Source organism: Ornithorhynchus anatinus, chromosome 1 (assembly GCF_004115215.2).
Source record: "Ornithorhynchus anatinus isolate Pmale09 chromosome 1, mOrnAna1.pri.v4, whole genome shotgun sequence".
In the NCBI taxonomy this organism is placed as follows: Eukaryota; Metazoa; Chordata; class Mammalia; order Monotremata; family Ornithorhynchidae; genus Ornithorhynchus; species Ornithorhynchus anatinus.
In genome coordinates, this window is record NC_041728.1 from 111,121,722 (window position 1) to 111,144,142 (window position 22,421).

A 22,421-nucleotide genomic window follows, 5' to 3' on the forward strand; every position below is an offset into this window, starting at 1 on the left:
TGGTCGGTTTCCCAATGAACCTACCGAATATATTTAAATTATGCAATCTTGAGGGACTTTCAGTTTGGAAAGTACCAGTCAAATATAAAACAAGAAATCGTTTTCGTTTTTTTCCCCCAAAATGACTGAAATTCAAGCTGACAAGGATGTCCTATTATAAACTCTGAAGAATAATAATAAAAAAAATTCATCTTGGGCTGAAATAAGAAAATAAGAATGATTATTGAATTTTCAATTTGGGGAAATAATAATAATGATGTTATAAAAGAGTGAACACATCTTTGTCCCCGAACTTTATAGTCTCACCGAGGGGTGTAATTCTTTTCAAGACCGATGATAGTGAATGCAAAATCGCAAAGACATGACTCACCCTCTAATCTGAAAGCTCTCTATGGGCACGGAACATGTGTGCCAACTCTGTCATATTGGGATACTGTAGCTCCCAGATGCTTAGTTCAGTGTTCTGCACACAGTAAGCGCTCAATAAATACGTTCGATTGATCACTTCTATATTGAAAAGTCTTCAAAGATGCAAAAGAACAAAAGGAACGAGCAAAAGGCAAGTGCTGTGCTGAAAGACTTTCACTATCTCCAGAGCCACCAGATGGAAGCTTTCGCCAATGCTCTCGGAGTTGTAGGAGAAAATTAAGGGGAAAAAAAACCCTCCATCTCGTGTCCAGTCCGATTTTCTTCGTTACTTTTCTCGAAAAGACATAGGTAGCTCAGACTGGCCTTTGAAACTTGCAAGGGATGAGAGGGTTTGGGAAAGGACCTGCCCATTTCCCTTCCCTTCTGTCCCTTCTTTCCTTTCCCTCCGAAGTAAGTTGGTGGGGTCTTAGGTGAGCAGGTGGGTGCAGGGCTGAGAAGCAGCATGGCTCAGTGGAAAGGGCCCGGGCTGGAGAGTCAAAGATCATGGGTTCAAGTTCCGACTCCGCCACTTGTCAGCTGTGTGACTTTGGGCAAGTCGCTTTACTTCTATGTGCCTCAGTTACCTCATCTGTGAAATGGGCATTAAGTCTTCAAGCCCCGTGTGGGACAACCTGATCACCTTGTATCTTCCCCAGCGCTTAGTGTTTTGCACAAACACCATCCTTAACAAATACCATCCAAATCCACAAATGTCATCATTATTTTAGAGAAGCAGCTTGGCTCAGTGAAAAGAGCCCGGGATTGGGGGTCAGAAGGCATGGGTTCTAATCCCGCCTCTGCCACTTGTCTGCTGTGTGACCTTGGGCGAGTCACTTCACTTCTCTGGGTCTCAGTGACCTCATCTGCAAAATGGGGGATTAAGACTGTGAGCCCCACGGGGGACAACCTCATTACTTTTACCTTGTATTTATCAGCACTTAGAAGAGTGCTTGGCATAGTAAGGGCTTAACCTATACCATCCTTATCATTATCCCGGCTCTGCCACTTGTCAGCTGTGTGACTTTGAGCAAGTCACTTAACTTCTTTGTGCCTCAGTGACCTCATCTGTAAATTGGGGATGAAGACTGTGAGCCCCACGTGGGACAGCCTCATTACCTTGTATCTCCCCCAGCGCTTAGAACAGTGCTCGGCACATAGCAAGCGCTTAAATGTCATCATTATTATTATTGTTTTCATTATTATTATTATCTGGGGTGGGTTCGGGGGGCAGATGTGCCTGCATGCTGCCCTCCTTGGGTGTTTTGAGTGTGGGTAAATCCCCCCTTACTTCAGGACTGACTGCCCACCCCGGATGGGTGGGTGCGGGGAGGCAGGGAAGAGAGAGGAGGGGTGTTCTGCCAGTCCCGCGGGTGAAGGGTTGGCACGGGGGGCTGCCAGCGGCAGCATTCATTCATTCATTCGAATTTATTGAGCGCTTACTATGTGCAGAGCACTGTACTAAGCGCTTGGAAGGTACAATTCGACAACAGATAGAGACAATCAGCGTGGCTCAGTGGAAAGAGCCTGGGCTTTGGAGTCAGAGGTCATGGGTTCGAATTCCGGCTCTGCCACTTGTCAGCTGTGTGACTGTGGGCAAGTCACTTCACTTCTCTGTGCCTTAGTTACCTCATCTGTAAAATGGGGATTAACTGTGAGCCTCACGTGGGACGACCTGATGACCCCGTATCTCCCCCAGCGCTTAGAACAGTGCTCTGCACATAGTAAGCGCTTAACAAATACCAATATTATTACAATCTCTGCCCAGTGACGGACTCACAGTCTAAACGGGGGAGACGGCGAAGCAAAACAAAAACAAGACAACATCATCAAGATGAATTCAATAGTATTTACTGAGTGCTTATTATGTGCAGAGCACTGTACTAAGCGCTTGGAATGTACAACTGGGCAACAGACAGAGACCATCCCTACCCGATGACGGGCTCACAGTCTAGAAGGGGGAGACAGCAAAGCGAAGCAGAGCAAAGCAAAAACAAGACAACATCGTCGAGATAAATAGAACCAAAGGGATGTATACCTTATTCACAAAATAAATAGGGAAATAAGTAATATATATATACAGTGCCCCAGCCGTGCCCACCGGTGGGGGAATGGGGAGCTCGACTAGCTCAAACTCGGCCTGGAAGACGACCCAGCCCTGTTGCCCCCTTTAATAATAATAATAATACTGGTATTTGTTCATAATAATAATAATGATGCTGGTATTTGTTAAGCGCTTACTACGTGCAGAGCACCGTTCTAAGCGCTGGGGGAGATCCAGGGGAATGAGGTTGTCCCACGTGAGGCTCCCAGTCTTCATCCCCATTTGACAGATGAGGGAAGTGAGGCCCAGAGAAGTGAAGGGGCAGGGGAGCGGGCAGTTCCTTCCCCCCTTTCTCCTGGTCCTCGGGGGGCGTGGAGGGAGGGAGGGAGGGAGGGAGGGAGGGAGGGAGATGGGTGGGGGCGGCAGGGAGGGGGCGGTGGCCAGGAGGAGGGGCAGTGAGCCCCCGGCCCGCCCCCCGGCCCGCCCCCCGGCCCGCCCCCCGCCTCCGCCCCCGACACTCGGGCAGGAGCCCGGGCCGGTCCTGGCGGCGGCGGGCAGGGCGGGGGGCACCGCCGGGGCACCGCCGGGGCACGGGGCTCCCCAGGGCACCCCACAGGAGCCCCCACCCTGCCCCCAACCGCTCGGACACCCAAGGTGAGCACCCCCGGCCGAGCGGGCAGGGCCGGGACGGGGGCAGGACGGGGGCACGGGCCGGGGGCACGGTCGGGGCACGGGGGGAGGGCATGCAAGGGGGCAGGACCGGGACAAGGGCTGTGAGCAGAGTCGAGGCACAGGGGGAGGGCGGGGGGGGGGCGGGCAGGACAGGGGCACGGGCCTGGGCAGAGTCGGGGCACGGGGGGAGGGTATGGAGGGGGGCAGGAGCGGGACAAGGGCTGTGAGCAGAGTCGAGGCACAGGGGGAGGGCAGAGAGGAGGACAGGACAGGGGCACGGGCGGTGGGCACAGTCGGGGCACAGGGGGAGGGCAGAGAGGAGGACAGGACAGGGGCACGGGCGGTGGGCACAGTCGGGGTACAGGGGGAGGGCAGAGAGGAGGACAGGACAGGGGCACGGGCGGTGGGCACAGTCGGGGTACAGGGGGAGGGCAGAGAGGAGGACAGAGTCGGGGCACGGGGCGAGGACAGGGAGAGGGGCAGGACAGGGGCACGGGTCTTGTGCACAGTCGGGGCATGGGAGGATGGCCTGGAGGGAGGCAGGACAGGGGCGCGGGGCGAGGAAATAGGGGGCGCAGGACAGTTCCACGGGGGGAGGGCATAGAGGAGGGCAGGACAGGGGCACGGGCGGTGGGCACAGTCGGGGCACGGGGGGAGGGCAAGAGGAGGGCAGGAGAGTGGCACGGGCCTTAGGCACAGTCGGGGCACGGGGCGAGGACATGGGGGGCAGGAGAGTGGCACGGGCGGTGGGCTTCGTCCGGGCACAGGGGGAGGACATGGAGGAGGACAGAGCCGGGGCACGGGCGGTGGGTACAGTCGGGCACGGGGCGAGGGCATAGAGGGGCAGGACTGGGGCACGGAGAGAGGGTAGTGAGGGGGGCAGAGCCGGGGTAGGGAGAGAGGGCAAGGGCGGTGGGCAGAGAGGAGGGCAGAGCGGGGGCACGGGCGGAGAAGGGGGAGGAACCGGGGCACGGAGAGGGGGCACGGGCGGCGGGCAGAATCAGGGCACCAGAGGTGAGCAGAGAGAAGGGCAGAGCCGGGCCAGGGTCGGTGGGCTGTGATGGGGGCAGAGCCGGGGAGGAGAGGAGGGTGGGATGGGCACGGGAGGCACGGGGCGGGCGAGGGCACAGACGGGACCGGGCAGAGACGGGCCGCGGACGATGGCCCCGAGCCCGGGACTGGGGTGGGCAGGGCAGCGGAGAGCCAGGGCCGGGCACCGCTCTGCCCCTTCGCCTGGGGAAACGAAGCCAGAAAAGTGAGTCCAAAAGAAAATGCACAAAGAAAGGAGAAAAGGACTCTCTTGTTTTGGAAAAGTTCTCAGTCCCCGCGGTGGGCACGGCCTCGGCGCCCTGGGCACGGGATGCCAGGGTGGGGGAGAGTCCGAGGGAGGGGAGGGTCCCAGCCTGTGGCCCACCGACTTGGGTGTCCTTCCTCCTCCATCCTCCCCTTTCCCTCCTCCTTCCTCCGGTCCCGCTGCCCCTCTCTTTCTAATAATGTTGGTATTTGTTAAGCGCTTACTATGTGCCGAGCACCGTTCTAAGCGCTGGGGTAGACATAGGGGAATCAGGTTGTCCCACGTGGGGCTCACAGTCTTCATCCCCATTTTACAGATGAGGGGACTGAGGCCCAGAGAAGTGAAGTGACTCGCCCACAGTCACACAGCCGACAAGTGGCAGAGCTGGGATTCGAACTCATGAGCCCTGACTCCAAAGCCCGTGCTCTTTCCACTGAGCCACGCTGCTTTCTTTCCGTGTCTCCCCCCTTGCAGATGCTCGCTTCTGGCCCTGGACCTTCCAGCCCCCACGGCCTTCGAGGCCTTCGCCTCCGCCGCCTCACCTTCCTCCTCCTCTCCCCCTGACCGCCCGACCGACCCGGTCACCGGGGACACCATGGCCGGCATCCTCTGGCCTTCGGGACTCAACGGCACGGCCGTCCCCGGCTGGGGCAACGCCACGGCGGCGGCGGCGGCGGCCAAGTGCTCCCTGACCAAGACCGGCTTCCAGTTCTACTACCTGCCCGCCGTCTACATCCTGGTCTTCCTGGCCGGCTTCCTGGGCAACAGCGTGGCCATCTGGATGTTCGTCTTCCACATGAAGCCGTGGAGCGGCATCTCCGTGTACATGTTCAACCTGGCCCTGGCCGACTTCTTGTACGTGCTCACCCTGCCGGCCCTCATCTTCTACTACTTCAACAAGACGGACTGGATCTTCGGCGACCCCATGTGTAAGCTGCAGCGCTTCATCTTCCACGTGAACCTGTACGGCAGCATCCTGTTCCTCACCTGCATCAGCGTGCACCGCTACACCGGCGTGGTCCACCCGCTCAAGTCCCTAGGCCGGATGCAGAAGAAGCACGCCGTCTACATCAGCGCCCTGGTCTGGGGCGTCGTGGTGGCCGGCATCTCGCCCATCCTCTTCTACTCGGGCACGGGCGTCCGCAAGAACAAGACCGTCACCTGCTACGACACCACCTCCGACGACTACCTGAGGAGCTACTTCATCTACAGCATGTGCACCACCGTGGCCATGTTCTGCATCCCCTTCGTGCTGATCCTGGGCTGCTACGGGCTGATCGTCAAGGCCCTGGTGTACAAGGACCTGGACAACTCCCCCCTGCGCCGGAAGTCCATCTACCTGGTCATCATCGTGCTGACCGTCTTTGCCGTGTCCTATCTCCCCTTCCACGTGATGAAAACCTTGAACCTGAGGGCCAGGCTGGATTTCCAGACCCCGGACATGTGCGCCTTCAACGACAGGGTTTACGCCACCTACCAGGTGACGCGGGGCCTGGCCAGCCTCAACAGCTGCGTGGACCCCATCCTCTACTTCCTGGCTGGAGATACCTTCCGGAGACGGCTGTCCAGGGCCACCAGGAAAGCTTCGAGAAGAAGTGAGGCACATTTGCAATCCAAGAGTGAAGAGATGACCCTCAATATTTTGACAGAGTACAAACAGAATGGGGATACAAGCTTGTGAATTGCAAAAGGGGCCCGAGTCTTTACTAAAACACCTCATTTTTGAACATGGTATGGAGCTAATCAGAGCCAGAAGAATCCGGGGGAAGGCGTGGGGGGCGGGGGAGGGACGGAGGAAGGTGAAGAAGTAAGTGAAGAAGAGGCAGGGAGGTGGGAAGGAAAGAGTGAGCTCTTTTGCCCTTCCCTTCGGGTTTCTGCAGCGAGCCCCGAGATCACGTAAGCCGAGGGGAAGTTTAAGTCACGACGTCCTAAGGTAGGAAGACAAACCAAACTCGACTTAAATTGTTTGGGCTTGCTTTTAAGAGACTCACAGAAATCCCTCTTATTCTGACTGCGGTGGTTTACGTAATTAAATAATATTCTCCTAGCTGAAATGCAGTCAGACGCTTCTGTCTTTACCATTCCCTGTAGCCAGAGCCATTCTCCACCCTAGGCTGGTGAGGTGTGGGCACGGGATGGGGTGGCAGGGGAACGTTCGTGGGCCCGTATGCTTCAACTCTGACGCTCTGCCACTTGTCTGCTGTGTGATCTTGGGCAAGTCATTTCACTTCTCTGTGCCTCAGTTACCTCATCTGTAAGATGGCGATTAGGAGTGTGAGCCCCATGTGGGACAGGGACTGTGTCCCACCTGATTGGTTTGTATACACCCCAGTGTTTAGTACAGTGCCTGGAACAAAGTAAGCACTTAACAAATACGACAATTATTAGAATTACTATTATTCAACTCACGTTCCTGCAGTATTGCCACTTATCCAAGAAAAATGAACTTCTCTTTTGAGCTTGAGGTTGTGCTTTCATTTGACTGTTTTTCTTTCTCATGTGTCTTAGAGGTTCACAGAGCTCCAGCTCTTCCAAATATTTAGAATGGATCAGGAATCGTTGTTCTCCCCCTCTACTTTCTGCTGCGGAGCAGCTAATTCCCAACCTTGAAGCAAGTTGAAATTTTCTGGCCACTCACACTGCAGTTTCTAGCTCGATGTTTGTTTGAAAGCTTAGCAGCCCGTTGATAGGGAGTTGAAGAGTTTGAGTAGATATAATTTCTGGAAAACCACCCAGCTAATGTTCAGGGTGCTAAATGTTTGATGGTGGATGTCTTTAAGTTTCCTAGCCATAAAAAAAATTTCAAAGTTAACAAATAAAAGTACCTTCAGATTATTTCTTGCAAAAATTAAAATAATTTTTTAAAGGTATTTTTCACTCGCAGCTCATTATGTAATGTCTCAGGAGTTTATTTCTGGACAAATTCTAGTCCACATCTGTAGTAGAACAATTTTTGTTTGTTTGTTCTAGTCCAAACTGACTGCAGAGTGCAGATGCTATAGCAGGTGGGGGAAAAAAAAAATGCATCGGAATATTGTCAGACTGGGAGAGGATCAAAGGCAACCCTCCAAAATGTGTACACTCCAAATGTGAAAGGGGGTCACTCTGGACAACATAAATGCCATGTGCTGAAATGTCACATCATCCTGCGCTTGTACTTCCCAAGCGTTTAGTACAGTGCCCTGCACACAGTAAGCACTCAATAAATATGGTTGAATGAATGATTGAATGACGGCTGAAATATGTGTTTCAGAGCCAGTGGAAGCTGGAGTGAAAATGTCCCTTGTGTATTTCTTTTAAATAATGATGACTGTGGTATTTGTTAAGTGCTCTACTATGTGCCAAGCACTCTACTAAGCGGTCGGGTGAGCACAAGTGAATGGGGTTGGCCACAGTCTCTGTCCCACAGAGGGCTTACGGTCTTAGTCCCCCTTTTCCAGATGAGGTAACTGAGGCACAGAGAAGTGAAATGACCTGCCCAAGGTCGCAGACAAGTGGCAGAACCAGGATTAGAGCCCAGCTCCTTCTGACTTCCAGGGCTGTGCTCTATCCACTAGGTCACGCTGCTTCTCTATGTGTTGGAAGGTATTACGTGTCAGGCAAGAGGATGCAGTCTGGTAGAAAAATCATTTGATTTGTCATTTTGTAGAATGTGAAGACATGCAGTGTTTTAGGCTGACCTAAGTTCTCCTCACTTGAAGAACAATCTTGCCACCCCACAGGAGAAAGGAGGATATTTCCTTTTTTGAACCTGAGGCTCATGAGTTAAAAATAAACAGCTCCAAATAGCTCTGGACAACATTGCAAAGCAGCTTAGAAGTCATGCATTCACCTATTTGCAAAATGTATTTATTTTAATTTATTTAATTGGAAGAAGAGATTGATGAAAATCTTGTCGGTGGTATGCTTTTTTTCTGTTTTGGACATTAATGTAAAATCTGTCAAATATATCCAGAGTTTTTAGAAAATGTTCCTTCTGTCTTAAGCACATTTCCTAATAGCCTCTAAATTCCAAATTAAGATGAATGTACCCACAAAATTTGTATGATAGGTGATGCTACGAATACCTAAATAAAACCCCCAAATTAGAGTTGCTGATGATAGAGGTCTTAAAACGAGGACTCGGAGCCAATGTAGAAAATTCAGACTAAAGAACCAGCTGTAATTATGCCCGAGACTTCATTTTGAGGCTACTGTCTAAGGCATTTATAGGGTGAAGAGTGAATTGATGCTGGGTGTGAGACTTCAATTTTGTAAATATTGGTTAGACCTTTCCGTGAACAGCCGACACTGAGACAAATACTTTATGAGAATATAGTCATTCAGCTCGAATGAGGAAAACTGATCCATATAGGCTTAAACCCTTTTGGGAGCAGGTGTCCAATCAGTGTTCTGTCAAGAAATCACTCATTCAATCCATGGAATTTCTAAAGTGCTTACTGTGTGCAGAGCACTTAACTAAGTGCTTGGGGAAGTACAATATAATTCAGTTGGCAGACACCTTCTCTGCCCACGAGGAGCTTACTGTCACCAGGCATTTAAGGATTTACCATGTGACCTAATGGGAAGGGGTAAAAGCTTTTTCCCACAAATATGTTTTATTTATCTCCCTAAATAAACAGTAAGTTCACAGGATGAGGTCTCTAATAACTAGAGAAAGTAAAAGTTGCTGGCTCCAATGTCTGAATCTTTAAGAATCGAACATCCCCTCATCAACATCCTGGCTAAGGGGACAAGTTAGGACATTTTCCAGAGTCATTTACTTGAGTTTTCTTCTTTCTAGGTCCCAGGATGTCCAGCCCTGCTGCAGCTGGCTGTGTCCTCCTCCAGCACAATCCCGCTCCGAGTATGCGCTGCTCTGGGCCATCCCAGCCATCTCCTGTTGGAGGACCGTCATTCTAGTCAGGAGCTAGAGAGGGAGTAGGGATCAATCTCAGTCTCCGCTTTGCTGCTGGGCAACTTTCTCTAGAGATAAGAGAAAGACAGGAAGCAAGAAATAGTGACGCCAGGCCAAAGAGTAACAAGGGTGACTCCTGATGCCCTCTCGGGCTACCCGTGCCCTGGGAGAGACTTTGCTAAATAGGCCAGCCCAGCGTGGAGCCCGTGAAGGGATTTGGTTGGAGCAGCTGTCTGCTGGCTGCAGCAGGGCTGGTCTTCAGGATCTGGAAAGAGGATCTGGGGCATCTGAAGCGACTCGAGTAAGTCTAGATCTCGAGGATCTGAAATTCTGTGTGGCGAGGAGGAGGCTTCATCTGTGATCTCTTGGCCGGGTAGCATGTTTGAAAAAGTTTTCCCATTCAGGCGATCGGCAGGATTCGGAGTAGATAAAAATCAGACTGTTCCAAATGGTGTTTTTTTAAAAAAATGTTTTAAAAATATATTTAAAGACTATCTAAAGCTCAAATAAATCCTGATACGGTAACTTCTTATTCTATGCTGTAATATTTGAGACCAAATAAATATTCATGTTTATCTTTTTAGAAAAGTTTTAGAAAGACGTGACAAAAGGTCATGGATCAGACTAGAGGCAGGGGCCTTCCGGGAGGTTTCCCACTAGATTAGCAAAGGTTAAATAAAACTTCTCTATCTCATGGGGCTCGGGGATAAATATTAGAAGACCATTAACTGTTTCCGTGAATTTGTGTCTCTAGGGAAAATATCCTTGATAGCAGGAGTTTGTGGAAATGAGGGTATATACAGCTCACTATCCTAATCAGCCCTAATGTCGTCGCAATTTTGAGTTCACAAAGTTAAACCCTCACCACTCTCCAAAAGTGCAAAGTCGTGAGAAGATAAATGTTGGCTAGAATTGAATAGATTTAGAGAAGGGCAAGGATTCTTGAGATATGTCAAGAAAAGAGATGCAACATATTCCAGGAGTCTTGAGAAATGGGTTTCTCAGTCTAGGCTCACTATTGACTTGAAATCTATTGAGCAAATAATAACGACAATGTGGTAGCAGGATTGCTGAGTTGTGACAGTACCTCTCTGGGAATATTTTTCATAGGCAGTTAAGGAAAAATCTCAGGCTACTGGACTAGGTAGAAATTGGGCAATAAAGCGATATTTTCAACACTGGCAAAGAAAAAAAAAACCTCTTTCAATGGGTCCTGAGTTCATACACTAGTCAGCTTTAATGGCTTACAATTTAATTAAAACGAGACCTTTTGTTTTGGGGATGCCTTTCCTTTCGTTAAATGGAAAGAATAAGTATCAAAGAGTGATGAGAATTCCTGACAAATGATAATTTAGATTTCTTTTAAATAAAAACCACCCCAGGTAATAGTAATGGGGTGTATTGAATGGCCACCCAATACAAGCACTGTACTAAGCACTTGGAAAAGTACAACAGAAAAGAAAAACACATTCCCTGGGCTGGTGCATTAAGGTTTGTCACACACCTTGCCTTGGCCGACTGAAGAACTCCTAAGAGAAAAAGCAGCCCAGAATCAGGGCCACAATGGGAGGCCGAGGTTTTGTGTTCTTCAGGGTTCTGCTACATAATTCCCTTGATTGGACAAGCCATTTGCAAACCGATTTGAGCATCACCAACCTATATGACGGCATTCTTAGGGGGCCCGGCTGAGCTGATTAACGATTGCCAGCTGCTTTTGAAAATATGAAATGGTAGAAAAACATGCAGTGGGCAATTCTATTACGTTCCAAGATTGTTTCCCTCATCTGCTAAGGATCCGATAAGGATATCAGTTGTGATGAAGATATGTGCTCGGAAGCTGAAACTAAAATTGCCACTGGATGCAAAAGCTGTCTAGAATTGAACTGACAGCATTGAAAAGGAAAGGTTAACAAATCCCAGCCGGTCAGGCTTTCTCGAAGCTTTACCATTTACTGGTCAATTTAAAAAGTCCAACGTGATTATTTATTGATGATGCGAGTGTGGTGCATTAGCTGTACAAGCATGATTGAAAAACATCCCTCAGAAGATAATTTTTGACCTAGTACCCAGAGGTAAATTATATTTATGCAAATATGCATTCCAACAAGACATATTTGTATATTATGTGGGATGTAGAGGGAAAATAAGAAACAGTTAATCAGTATCTTTGCTTTTCAAATACCACTATTCTGACATTTTGATTATTTGAACGCTCTCAGAAGAGAGTTTAAAGTCATCTATAAAAATGTATTTTGTGATGATATGTTGTCTCTGGGATGTGTTTGCATGCTTTCTTTTTAAGAAATAAAACAAAATTAATGGGAGCTCCTTGTTTATATCTGAAGGCAGAATTCGACCCCAAGGATTGTACAGTAAATATATACAACATTAAGACTGGAACTTTATGGTCCTAATTTTGCATGAGATTCTCCAGCTGTGCCCAGTATGACAGGTGAGTCTACATTCAGTTGCAAAAGGGTCAAAAATCTGGGACAAGATTTAGTCCCTGCCACCATTTGAGAATGCCAAGCAACCATCTGATTTTCCAAACATGTAGTGTGCCCTGGTTTAGCCTTTGGTAGTCAGAACAGACTTAGTGCTACAAAATATAAAGGAGCGATTTGGAGGGCTGGAAAAGAGGTTTCTGGGACTGTCCATTGCAGAGATCACCCACTGCTGCCCAATCCTTTCATTCTAGAAGCAACTTCTTGGCTTTCAAGGGTTGATTCTCCCTGAAGAAATGGAATTTCTATTTCTACAACAGCAGCTCTTTATGTACAAGAAGAAGTGTAATCTTTGCTCTGTCACTTCTACCTGTTCATGTTCAATCTCCATTTTAACTTCTACTGATTTTTTTTGGGGGGGGAGGGGGAGGGAGGCTCCTCAGCTGAGTCACAATCTGTTCCATTATGAAGCAGAAAAAAAGGTATTATGTACATCATTTCAAACTAATATGAAGGGATAAAATGTACAAGATATATGTTCAGTGTTTTGTGAGTATGGATTACAGTGAATGTCAGTGCTTTTGTGAAAATGTTTATTTTTCTATTACCTGTGATTTAATATAGTTGATTAAATTAGATTTATTTGTAATTAATAGTTCTATTCAATTTTGCTTATGGAAACAGTGTTACTTGACATTTTGAGCCTTCTCAGGTTTTGTAGTTCATCTAAATCAGTTGTAGCTTTAAAAAAGAACACTCTTTGTACACAACGTTCATGAATAAAAGGGTTGTCCACTTTCCATACGGCATTATGTGGTTTGTGTGCAGTTTTTGTGGACGGGGTGATAAAATAACTGTACCTACTTACTGTCCGATAGCAACAGAAGTTGGGTTCAACCATGACAGTTACTGGCCTGCTGTAGCAAACTGGGGCAGAAAAAGGACCTAATAAAATCATGAAGCACTGTTTGGTGGCTTTGGCTTCTATATTTCTGTAATATTTTGGTACACATCATGCTCGCTTCATTTAATGGACTGTCCTGCAATGGTTGTTTCAGGGTGGGGCATTCCAAAAGGCCATTTTTAAGAATGATCTGCAAAAACAAAAGTAGATAGGATCTTGATGCACTGCTATTGATTAGATGATGATATTTCATTCAGGATCGAATAATAATCGACAGGGTCTCTGACCTATTTTTTATGAGCAAAAGATTGAATATTATCTTTCACAACTACTTATCTCACTATGCCTCTGCTGAATCACTGACAGTCATTGGTGTTTACTGAGCCCTTACTATGTGCAGAGCACTGTACTAAGCCCTTGGGAGAGTACAGTACAACAGAGTTGGAAGTCACAATCCCTGCCCACAGTGAACTTTTGGTCTAGAGGGGAAGACAAACACTAATAATAATAAATAATTTATGATATATAATTTAAAGATAGGTAAATATCTGTGGGGCCAAGGAAAAGGTGACTATCAAATGCCCAAAGGTCACAGGTCTAAGTGCACAGGCAATGCAGAAGGGAAGAGGGAGCTGGGGATAAGAGGGCTTAATTGGGGAACTCCTTGTAGAGAAGATATGACCTTAGTAATGTTTGGAAGGTGGAGAAGAGTGGTGGTCTGGTATATATGGCCGGGGAGGGAGTTTCAGGCGAGGGAGAGGATGTGGGAAAGGGGTCGGTGGCAAGATAGATGAGATCGAGGCATAAAAGCTCTTACCCTTTCCCATCCCATATTTAAAAATTGATACCTTAGTGATAATCCTGTCCACCTCTTTGCCTAACGAACCCTCTCCAGCCCTAGAAAAGCTATCCTTCCCTTTTATCTGATGCTGTATAGGGCAGCAGCCCCTAAAGTGAGGGGAAAGGCCTCTTTTTCCAACTTTGAAGAAGGCAAAATACCTGCTGGTTTTGCTTCAAGATTAGAGATGGTGGGCTATGTAAAAGTTGAGCAAAACGTTGGTCATAAGGATTTGCAAGGGATAAGAGCTCAAATCAATCCATATTGACTTTTCTATGTGACCCATTATCTCTGCCACATTCCCAAGCATAACAGAGTGTCATCCCTTGTATCACTCTCCCTCTTTCCGTAGATTGACATGCGTGCATAGGCATACACATCCATGATACAAGAAACTATCTCTGGCTGAGGAGGATAATACTTTTGAAGCCAGTTAACACCACTTTTTCTTTCACTAATCGCCCAAGAGATTCACTCTAGAGGAAAAATAAACTCTCTTCCTTCCCTTGATTGAATGTTTCAAACATTTGAACCTTCCTCATCTCCTGGGAGATGTAGTTGTTGAAGGAAAATTTTTCCTTAATTAATCTGAAACTCACAGTTCAGTTTATGTACTCGGTATAAAAAAAAAAAAGCAATTGAATTGCCGAGCATAAGATAGCAGGAAAATTTGTTATGATAGATGAGGAGCTGAGGAGGACGGAGAAGAAAGAGCAGAGCTTAGTTGAAAGAGCAGAGCCTAGTTGACTCCCGTGGGCCCAGGAGTCAAAGTTCCTAGGCTCTGGCTCTGCCTCATATCTGCTGTGTGACCCTGGGCTAGTTACTTCACTTCTCTGAACCTCAGTCTTTCCCTCATCTATCTACAATGGGGATAAAATACCCATTCTCCCTCCCCCTTAGATTGTGAGTCCCATGTGGGCTAGGGACTGTATCCAATCTACTTCCACTGTACCCCAGCACTTAATACAGTGCTTGGCACATTGTAAGCACTTAACAAACCACTGTTATTCATTCATTCAATCGCATTTATTGAGCGCTTACTGTGTGCAGAGCACTGTACTAAGAGCTTGGAATGTACAATTCGGCAACAGATAGAGACAATCCCTGCCTAACAACGGTCTCACAGTCTAAAAGGCGGAGGCAGACAACAAAACAAAATAAGTAGTCAGGCATCAATACCATCAGGATAAATAGAATCATATATATGTACACATCGTTAATAAAATAGAGTAATAAAATATACAAATATGCACAAGTGCTGTGGGAAGGGGAAAGGGATAGAGCAGAGGGAGGGAGGAGGGGCAATGGGGAGGGGAGGAGGGGCAGAGGAAAAGGGAAGGCTCAGTGTGAGAAGGCCTCCTGGAGGAGGTGAGTTCTCAATAGGGCTTTGAAGAGGGGAAGAGAGTTAGTTTGGCAGATGTGAAGAGGGAGGGCATTCCAGGTCAGTGGTAGGACATGGGCCAGAGGTCGACGGTGGGACAGGCGAGAACAAGGTACTGTGAGGAGGTGAGTGGCAGAGGAGCAGAGCGTACGGGGTGAGCTGTAGAATGAGAGAAGGGAGGTGAGGTAGGAGGGGGTCAAGGGATGGAGAGCTTTGAAGCCAAAAGTGAGGAGTTATTGTTGCATGCGAAGGTTGATAGGCAACCACTGGAGGTTTTTGAGGAGGGAGGTGATATGCCCAGAGCACTTTTGTAGAAAGATAATCGTTATTGTTGTTGGGCAAAATAAACTGGTAGAGTATTCCAGGGGGAGAGTGTGTGCAAGGAACTCAACTGGGTGGATTTGGTTACAGAGGGGTGGGTGAGCAGGGTAGGAATGGGAGAAGAAGAAAATTAGGTCCAAGCGCTTAGTATAGTGCTCTGAACATAGTAAGTGCTGGGAGAAGAAGAAAGTTAGGTCCAAGCATTTAGTATAGTGCTCTGCACATAGTAAGTGCTCAATAAAGATGATTGAATGAATAGGGTAGTCTCTCTCTCTCTCTCTCTCTTTAGACCATAAACTACTTGTCAGGAGGCATCGTGTTTACCAAATCTACTGCATTTTTCTCTCCCAAGCACGTAGTGTAAGGCTTGGCACACAGTAAGATCTCAGTAAATAGTGCTGTGTGACCTTGGGCAATTCATTTCACTTCTTTGTGCTTCAGTTTCCTCATCTATAGAATGTAGGATTTAATCCCCATTCTATAGATGAGGAAACTGAAGCACACAGAATGGGGATTAAATCCTACTCCCTCTCTCCTTAGATTGAGAGCCCCTAGTGGAACTGGAACTGTGTCCAACCTGATTTTCTTATATCTACTCAGTACAGAGCAAGGAACATAATAGGTAAGTAAAAAGTACCAAAATAATTGATTGTGGAGCCAGTTGATGGAGGCCTACGAGTGTAAAGTGAGGAGTTCATTTAATGTGAGCAGTTCGTTGGAGCTTTTTTAGGTTTCTAGGAAGGACTGGCATTATCTGCATGTGGCACATTCAATTTTGACATTATCAAGGATGTTCATTTTTTCTCTCATGAACTAATTTTCTAGCCTTTATGATAGTCTTCTTTGATATTCTACCCACATTTGTTTCTTCTATAATAAGGCCATTATCACTTTCACACTTTATTAGGCCTCCTACAATCTTTACAAAAAAAAATCCATCTTTGAGCTGTTCAAAATTAAATGAAATTGCTTCAGTAGGTTTTCTCTAACTCATCATCATGTTAAATTATAAACATGGATTGAGAATAATCACCTGCTTTGCTAGCCATAACTTTAATATAAAAAATAATCAAAACATCCTAATTTGACTGCCATGGGTTTAAGGTAAAAATACTAATAAAAAGAATGCAATTGCTTATATCACAGAAAGCAAGACACATCAAAACTGCCCTCTTTCTCATAATGCCAAGCTTGGGGGGGAAAAATTACAGGTCTAATTCATTATAATTTTGTAATAGTACTATGGAGCTACTTAATTGTATGATTGAACAATGCAGATTTCCCACAATCCATTCGGCGCCGTATGGCTGCTATTGTGCTTTGGCATATTACTTTAAACGTTCTTTGCTTTGTCCCGCAAGAATATCCAGAATCAATTTACTCTTTTCAGCTGTCATTTGGGGAATTTTTGACAAAGATTCTTTAAATGTGGTAGTACAGGGTGGAACCAGCATCACATTAACTCTAACACGGGTTGTAATTGTCACTTGCAGCAATTTCACAGTTTTTAAATCCTTGATCAATGAAAGGAGTTTAGTGAGTTTATAGAAAAGTTTATCCTAGGGAATTTTGGCAGTCTTAAAATGCCATGCTTTAGGGAAGCTGAAGCACTAAAAGCCAGTAGTTGCAATCCATCTCACTCACCTTTGTACCTTTTTCAAAAGAATATAGCACTTCAAAAGGCAGAATGCATAGGCCAAATATTTATCAGCAATCTAGAGTATGCTGATCTTTCCTTTTTAGTGGCTCAAGGAGGGGAGAGCAGTGTGGCCTAGTCGAAAGAGCACAGGCCCGAAGTCAGTGGACCTGGGTTCTAATCCCCACTTCACCATTTATCTGCTTTGTGACCTTGAACAAGTCATTTAACTTCTCTCTGCCCCAGTTTTTTCATCTATAAAACAGGGATTCAAGACCTGTTCTCCATCCTTAGGCTGTGAGCCCGATGACGGACCTGATTATCTTGTTTCTACCCCAGCACTTAGTACAGTGAATGGCATATAGCACTTAAGAAATACTATTATTATTTTTAGTAGTAATAATATGGTAGTTGAACTAGTAGTAGTAAGTAGTAGTAAATTATTGAGGGTGCAGATCCAGGCCCCTGGAAAAGTAGAGGGGGAAGCAGCGTGGCTCAGTTGAAAGAGCCCAGCCCGGGGAGTCAGAGGTCATGGGTTCTAATCCCGGCTCCGCCGCTTGCCAGCTGTGTGACTTTGGGCAAGTCAATTCACTTCTCTGTGCCTCAGTTCCCTCATCTGTAAAATGGGGATTAAAACTGTGAGCCCCTGTGAGACAACCTCATCACCTTGAATCCCCCAGCGCTTAGAACAGTGCTTTGCACATAGTAAGCGCTTAACAAAACCACTATTTATTCATTTTATTTAATAATAATGGCATTTATTAAGCACTTACTGCGTGCCAAGCATTGTACTAAGCACTGGGGTAGAAACAGAATAATCAAGTCAGACTCACTTGAGTCTCAAAGTCTAATAAGGAGGGAGGACAGGTACTTAATATCCCTATTTCATATGAGGAAACTAAGACACAGTTAAATGACTTGCTCAAGGTCACACAACGGACAAGTGGTTGAGCTGGGATGAGAGCCCAGGTCCTCTGACTCCTAGGTCTGTGCTCTTCCCACTAGGCCACACTACATCTCACAGTGCTTTCTTCCTAGTCACACTCTTGAAGAAGGTGGCCTTCTGATCCTTGCCTTCTTCAATGGCACCATCACCAGGTAGCAGGAGTGCCATTTTCTCCCTCTACACCACGGTCACATTCCAACATTTGACTTCTCTGAGATAGGACCACCCAATCAAGTTCCTCGAATTAGGACACTCTGACTCCCACCTTCCTCCAGAGGTAGTTTTGGGTTCGTTTGTTGTTCGGTTTGGGGTTGGGTTTTTTTGGTATTTATTAAGCACTTAATATGTTCCAGATCTGGGTAGATATGTTATTTAGGTTGTACATGAGTCTTAATCCCCATTTTATAAATGAGGTAACTAAGGCACAGAGAAGTGAAATGACTTGCCTCGGGTCACGCGGCAGACAAGTGGTGGACCTGGAATTGAACCCTGGTCTTTCTGACTCCCAAGCACGTGCCCTCTCCACTAGGCCACGCTGCTTCGCTAGAGGTAGTGTGGTCTCTTCCCTGGCCCCTGTTGGCACAGGCATTGTTTCCAACTCGTTCATTCATTCAATTCACTGTCATATTTATTCAACACTTACTGTGTGCAGAGCACTGTACCAAGAGCTTGGGAAAATACAATAAAACAGAGTGGGTAGACATGTTCCCTGTTCATCATGAGCTTACAGTCTAGCTCCAGGAGGAACTGTGTGGGCTAAGGGTTAGCATCAAGATGGTTGAGATCAAGGTACAGTGAGTAGGTTTTCATTTGGGGATTAGGTTGGCTTACGTTGTACTCTCCCAAACACTTAGTACAGTGCTCTGCATGCAGTAAGCACTTAATAGATATGATTGATTGATTGATTGATTGATTGATTGATTGATAGAGGAGCAAAGTGTGCAGATTGGGATGTCGTAGGGAATCAGTGAGGTAAGATAGGAGGGGGTGGGCTCACTGAATGTTTTAAAGGGGTCCAGGAGGAGGTGTAATTTGTAAAAGAGATATTTTGTCGGCTCACGGATTTGTTTGGACATCCTATCAATTCTAGCAATCCAGATGCCAAAGGGTTGAAGTAGGATCCAACATGGCACTGCCGTCCCCTGTCAGTCATATGACCCAACCTGATGTTGTTCTGGTGCCAACCCTTGGCATGAGGCCCTCTTGGGCTGGGCAGTGGTCCCACTGCTTCCTAGTTTGGAGGCCATAATAATAATAATAATAATTAATAATTGTGGCATTTGTCAAGTGCTTACTATGTGCCAGGAACTGTACTAAGCGCTGGGGTGGATACAAGCAATTTGGATTGGACACCACCCCTGTTCCACATGGGGTTCACAGTCTTAATCCCCCATTTACCGATGAGGTAACTGAGGCATGGAGTAGTGAAGTGACTTGCCCAAAGTCACACAGCAGACCCCCGTGCCTCTGGCTACTGCTGACCCCAGGGGACTTATTTCTTGATTTTTTTTTTCATAAAAAGAAAACAAACACAAGACTTCTTGTTTCATCTCCTTTGTTCTTCCCTCTAGGAGATGGACTTGAGGGAGGCAAGATGAACCTCCCCCAGGAGCTAGGACAGAGCCACTTTGGTTTGTGCTGCTTTCCTGCTTTGAGGTAGGGGTGGGAGAAGAGCTTTCCCTCTCCAACCATGGCTTTAGAGCCTGGGCTGACAAGAGGGGAGATGGAACTCATCCCCCCACCCCACCCCACCCCTGCAGAGTGACTTCCCTGCCCAGTGATGGGAAACCATGTGAGCATGGTTACTGCAGTGCAGTAAATTAAATTAAGGGATGGGGGAAGAGGGGTGAATAAAGGGAGCAAGTCTGGACAAAGCAGAAGGGAGTGGGAGAAGAGGAAAGGAGGGCTTAATCAGGAAAAGCCTCTTGGAGGAGATGTGCCTTCAATAAGGCTTAGAAAAGGGGAGAGTCATTGTATTCCAGAAATGAGGAGGGAGGGCGTTCCAGGTCGGAGGATTCCCCACACAAGAGACATGGACGTGGCAGTGTTAGCAGCCACTGCAGCAGAAGCAACTCTCCACAACCAGCTGGGAGAGCCCCAGCTCTCACTCAGTCAATCATATTTATTGAACACTTACTCTGTGCAGAGCACCATACTAAGCACTTGGAAGAATACAAGATAATAGAAGAGACATATTCCCTGTCCACAGTGAGCTTACAGTTTAGAGAGGGAGGGAGGCATTAATATAAAGAAATAAATTACAGATAAGTATATAAGTGCTGGGGGGTTGGGAGGGGGGCTGAGTAAAGGGAGCAAGTCAGGGAGGCACAGAAGGGAGAGGGTGCTTGTGACTGCCCATCTTGGGTGTCTCCCTGTGCGACCAAAGCAGCATGGTGTAGTGGATAAAGCATGGGCCTAGGAGTCAAAAGGTCATGGGTTCTAAACCCAGATCCACCACATGAATACTGTGTGACCTTGAGCAAGTCGCTTCACTTCCCTAGGCCTCACTTCCCTCCTCTGGAAAATGGGGATTGAGACTGTGAGCCCCACGTGGCATAGGGACTGTAGCCAACTCGATTTGCTTGTATCCACCCCAGAGCTTAGTACAGGGGCTAGCACATAGTAAGAGCTTAACAAATACCACTATCATCATTGTCATCACTGGGGTCAGCGCCTCGTTCACACACAGATACACTCTCTTTCCCTGTGAGCAGTTTGAGAGAGCACGTTTGGCCTCGGTTCCTTCCTCTTATGGAACTCCACAGAAGTTCCACCTCTCTCCGATCCTCCTGGTGAGCTGGGAATGAAACTACCAACTCTATTGTAATACACTCTCCCAAGAGTTGAGTGCAGTGCTCTGCTCTCTGTAAGTGCTCAATAAATCCCACTGACTAATTGATTCCCCGGTGCAGCCTCCTGCTTGGAAGACTGGGCGACCTTGCAATTCAAACTATAAATTGGATCAATCAGGAACTATTTACAAAATGCCCATCTGTCATATCCACTGGAAGGATCTTATCTGGTTGATGTTTTGCAGAACAAAATGTGTTAACCTGCCATGAACCCTTTAAAACCAGTGGTAAGCAGTTTCTATTAAATACCAAGATAGATGGGCAACCACTAGGGGTTTTTGGAGAGTGAGGAGACATGGAGGCAACAGATTTTTAGAAAAGTGATCCAGGCAGCAGAATGAAGTATGGACTGGAGAGGGGAGAGTCAGGAGACAGAGTGGGAAGCAAGTTTGTTGTGGGTAGGGAATATGTCTGTTTATTGTTGTATTATACTCTCTGAAGTTCTTAGTACAGTAATCAAAACATGTGGCTTAGTGGATAGAACCCAGGCCTGGGAGTCAGAAAGACCTGGGTTCTAATCCCAGCTCTGCCACTTGTCTGCTTGTGACCTAGAGCAAGTCACTTCACTTATCTGGGCCTCAGTTACCTTACCTGTACAATGGGAATTAAAAATGTGATCCCCGTGTGCGACAGCGACTGTATCCAACCTGATTAACTTGTATCTACCCTAGTGCTTAGAACAGTGCTTCGCACATAGTAGGTACTTAAGTAACATTATTATTATTATTGCTATTAATAAATATGACTGAATTGGATTAATGAATGAAGCTGATTTAATAGTCAAGGCAGGATAAGATAAGTGCTTGGATCAGCACAGTAGCAGTTTGGATGGAGAGGAAAGGGTGGATTTTAATGATGTTATGAATGTTGAACCTACAGTATTTGGGGACAGATTGAATATGTGGGATGAATGAGAGATGAATCAAAGATAGCAATGTTTTCTACGGTGATAGGAAAGTCAGTGGGTGGACCGAGTTTGGATGGGAACTGAAGAATTCTGTTATGGACATGTTTAGTTTGAGGTGTGAATAGCACATCCGGGTAGAGGTGTCCCGAGGGCGGGACGAAATGCAAGACTGCAGAGAAGGAGAGAGGTTAGAGCTGGAGAGGTAGATTTGGGAATTAGAAAAGTCTTGGAAGTAAGTGAGTGCTTTCAGGGCGTGGGTGTAGATGGGGAATGGAAGGAGACCGAGAATTGAACCTTGAGTGATTTCCACAGTTAGAGGGTTGATTGACTGGCATCACCATTCCGACGTGCTAAATATTACCCTAATAGCTGGAAAAAGATATAGCAGTTCTGTAATTCCCAAAGTATATGTAATCAGTACTTGAGACATTTACCTCATAGAATATATTTCAAATTCAAAATATTCAGAACTGCAATATCTTTTTCAAGCTAGTAGTGTAATATTTAGCACATTAGAATGATAATGCATGGGAAGCAGCATAACCTACTGGAAAGACTACAGGTCTGGGAGTTAGATGACCTGGGTTCTAATTCTGCTTTGCCACATTCCTGTTATGTGATCTAGCGCAAGTCACTTAGGTTCTCTGTGCCTAAATTTCCTCATCTGCAAAATGGTGATTCTATACCTGCTCTCTCTCCTACTTAGATTGTGAGCCCCTTGTGGAACTTACTATCTTATATCTATCTCAGCCTTTAGTACAGTGCTTGACAAATAATAAACACTTTAAAAATGCAACTATTATTATTGTTGAGAAGCTCTTGGCCTAATGAGAATTCAGCATGTAAACTCTCCAAACCTTTTGCTTGGCTCCAATATCAT

The 22,421-nt window shown here is 46.7% G+C and overlaps 1 protein-coding gene across 5 annotated transcripts; it reads left to right on the forward strand.

Moving 5' to 3' along the window:
* The first annotated feature begins 3,013 nt into the window (after positions 1-3,013).
* Positions 3,014-12,565, forward strand: P2RY1 (purinergic receptor P2Y1). Of its 5 annotated transcripts, XR_003760964.1 has the most exons (4): positions 3,014-3,103; positions 4,890-6,010; positions 9,199-9,613; positions 11,658-12,565. XR_003760964.1 is itself a non-coding variant. In XM_029069348.1 (3 exons), exons 2-3 carry the CDS (start codon positions 5,011-5,013, stop codon positions 9,315-9,317), a joined length of 1,119 nt encoding a protein of 372 aa, XP_028925181.1. In that variant the 5' UTR covers positions 3,014-3,103; positions 4,890-5,010; the 3' UTR covers positions 9,318-12,565. The 5 variants fall into 5 exon arrangements, 2 of the variants coding, with proteins under 2 accessions (XP_028925181.1, XP_028925193.1); XR_003760966.1 differs by lacking the exon at positions 11,658-12,565 and having other exon boundaries at positions 4,890-6,146; positions 9,199-9,287; XR_005660212.1 differs by lacking the exon at positions 11,658-12,565 and having other exon boundaries at positions 4,890-6,348; positions 9,199-9,280.
* Positions 12,566-22,421: the final 9,856 nt, after the last annotated feature.

Excerpts from the sequence above, each read along its gene's own strand:
- P2RY1 (XM_029069348.1), top strand. The coding sequence starts at position 5,011 with ATGGCCGGCATCCTCTGGCCTTCGGGACTCAACGGCACGGCCGTCCCC. Across the intron at positions 6,011-9,198 it reads CAGGAAAGCTTCGAGAAGAA|GTCCCAGGATGTCCAGCCCT; the intron begins GTGAGGCACATT and ends TCTTCTTTCTAG.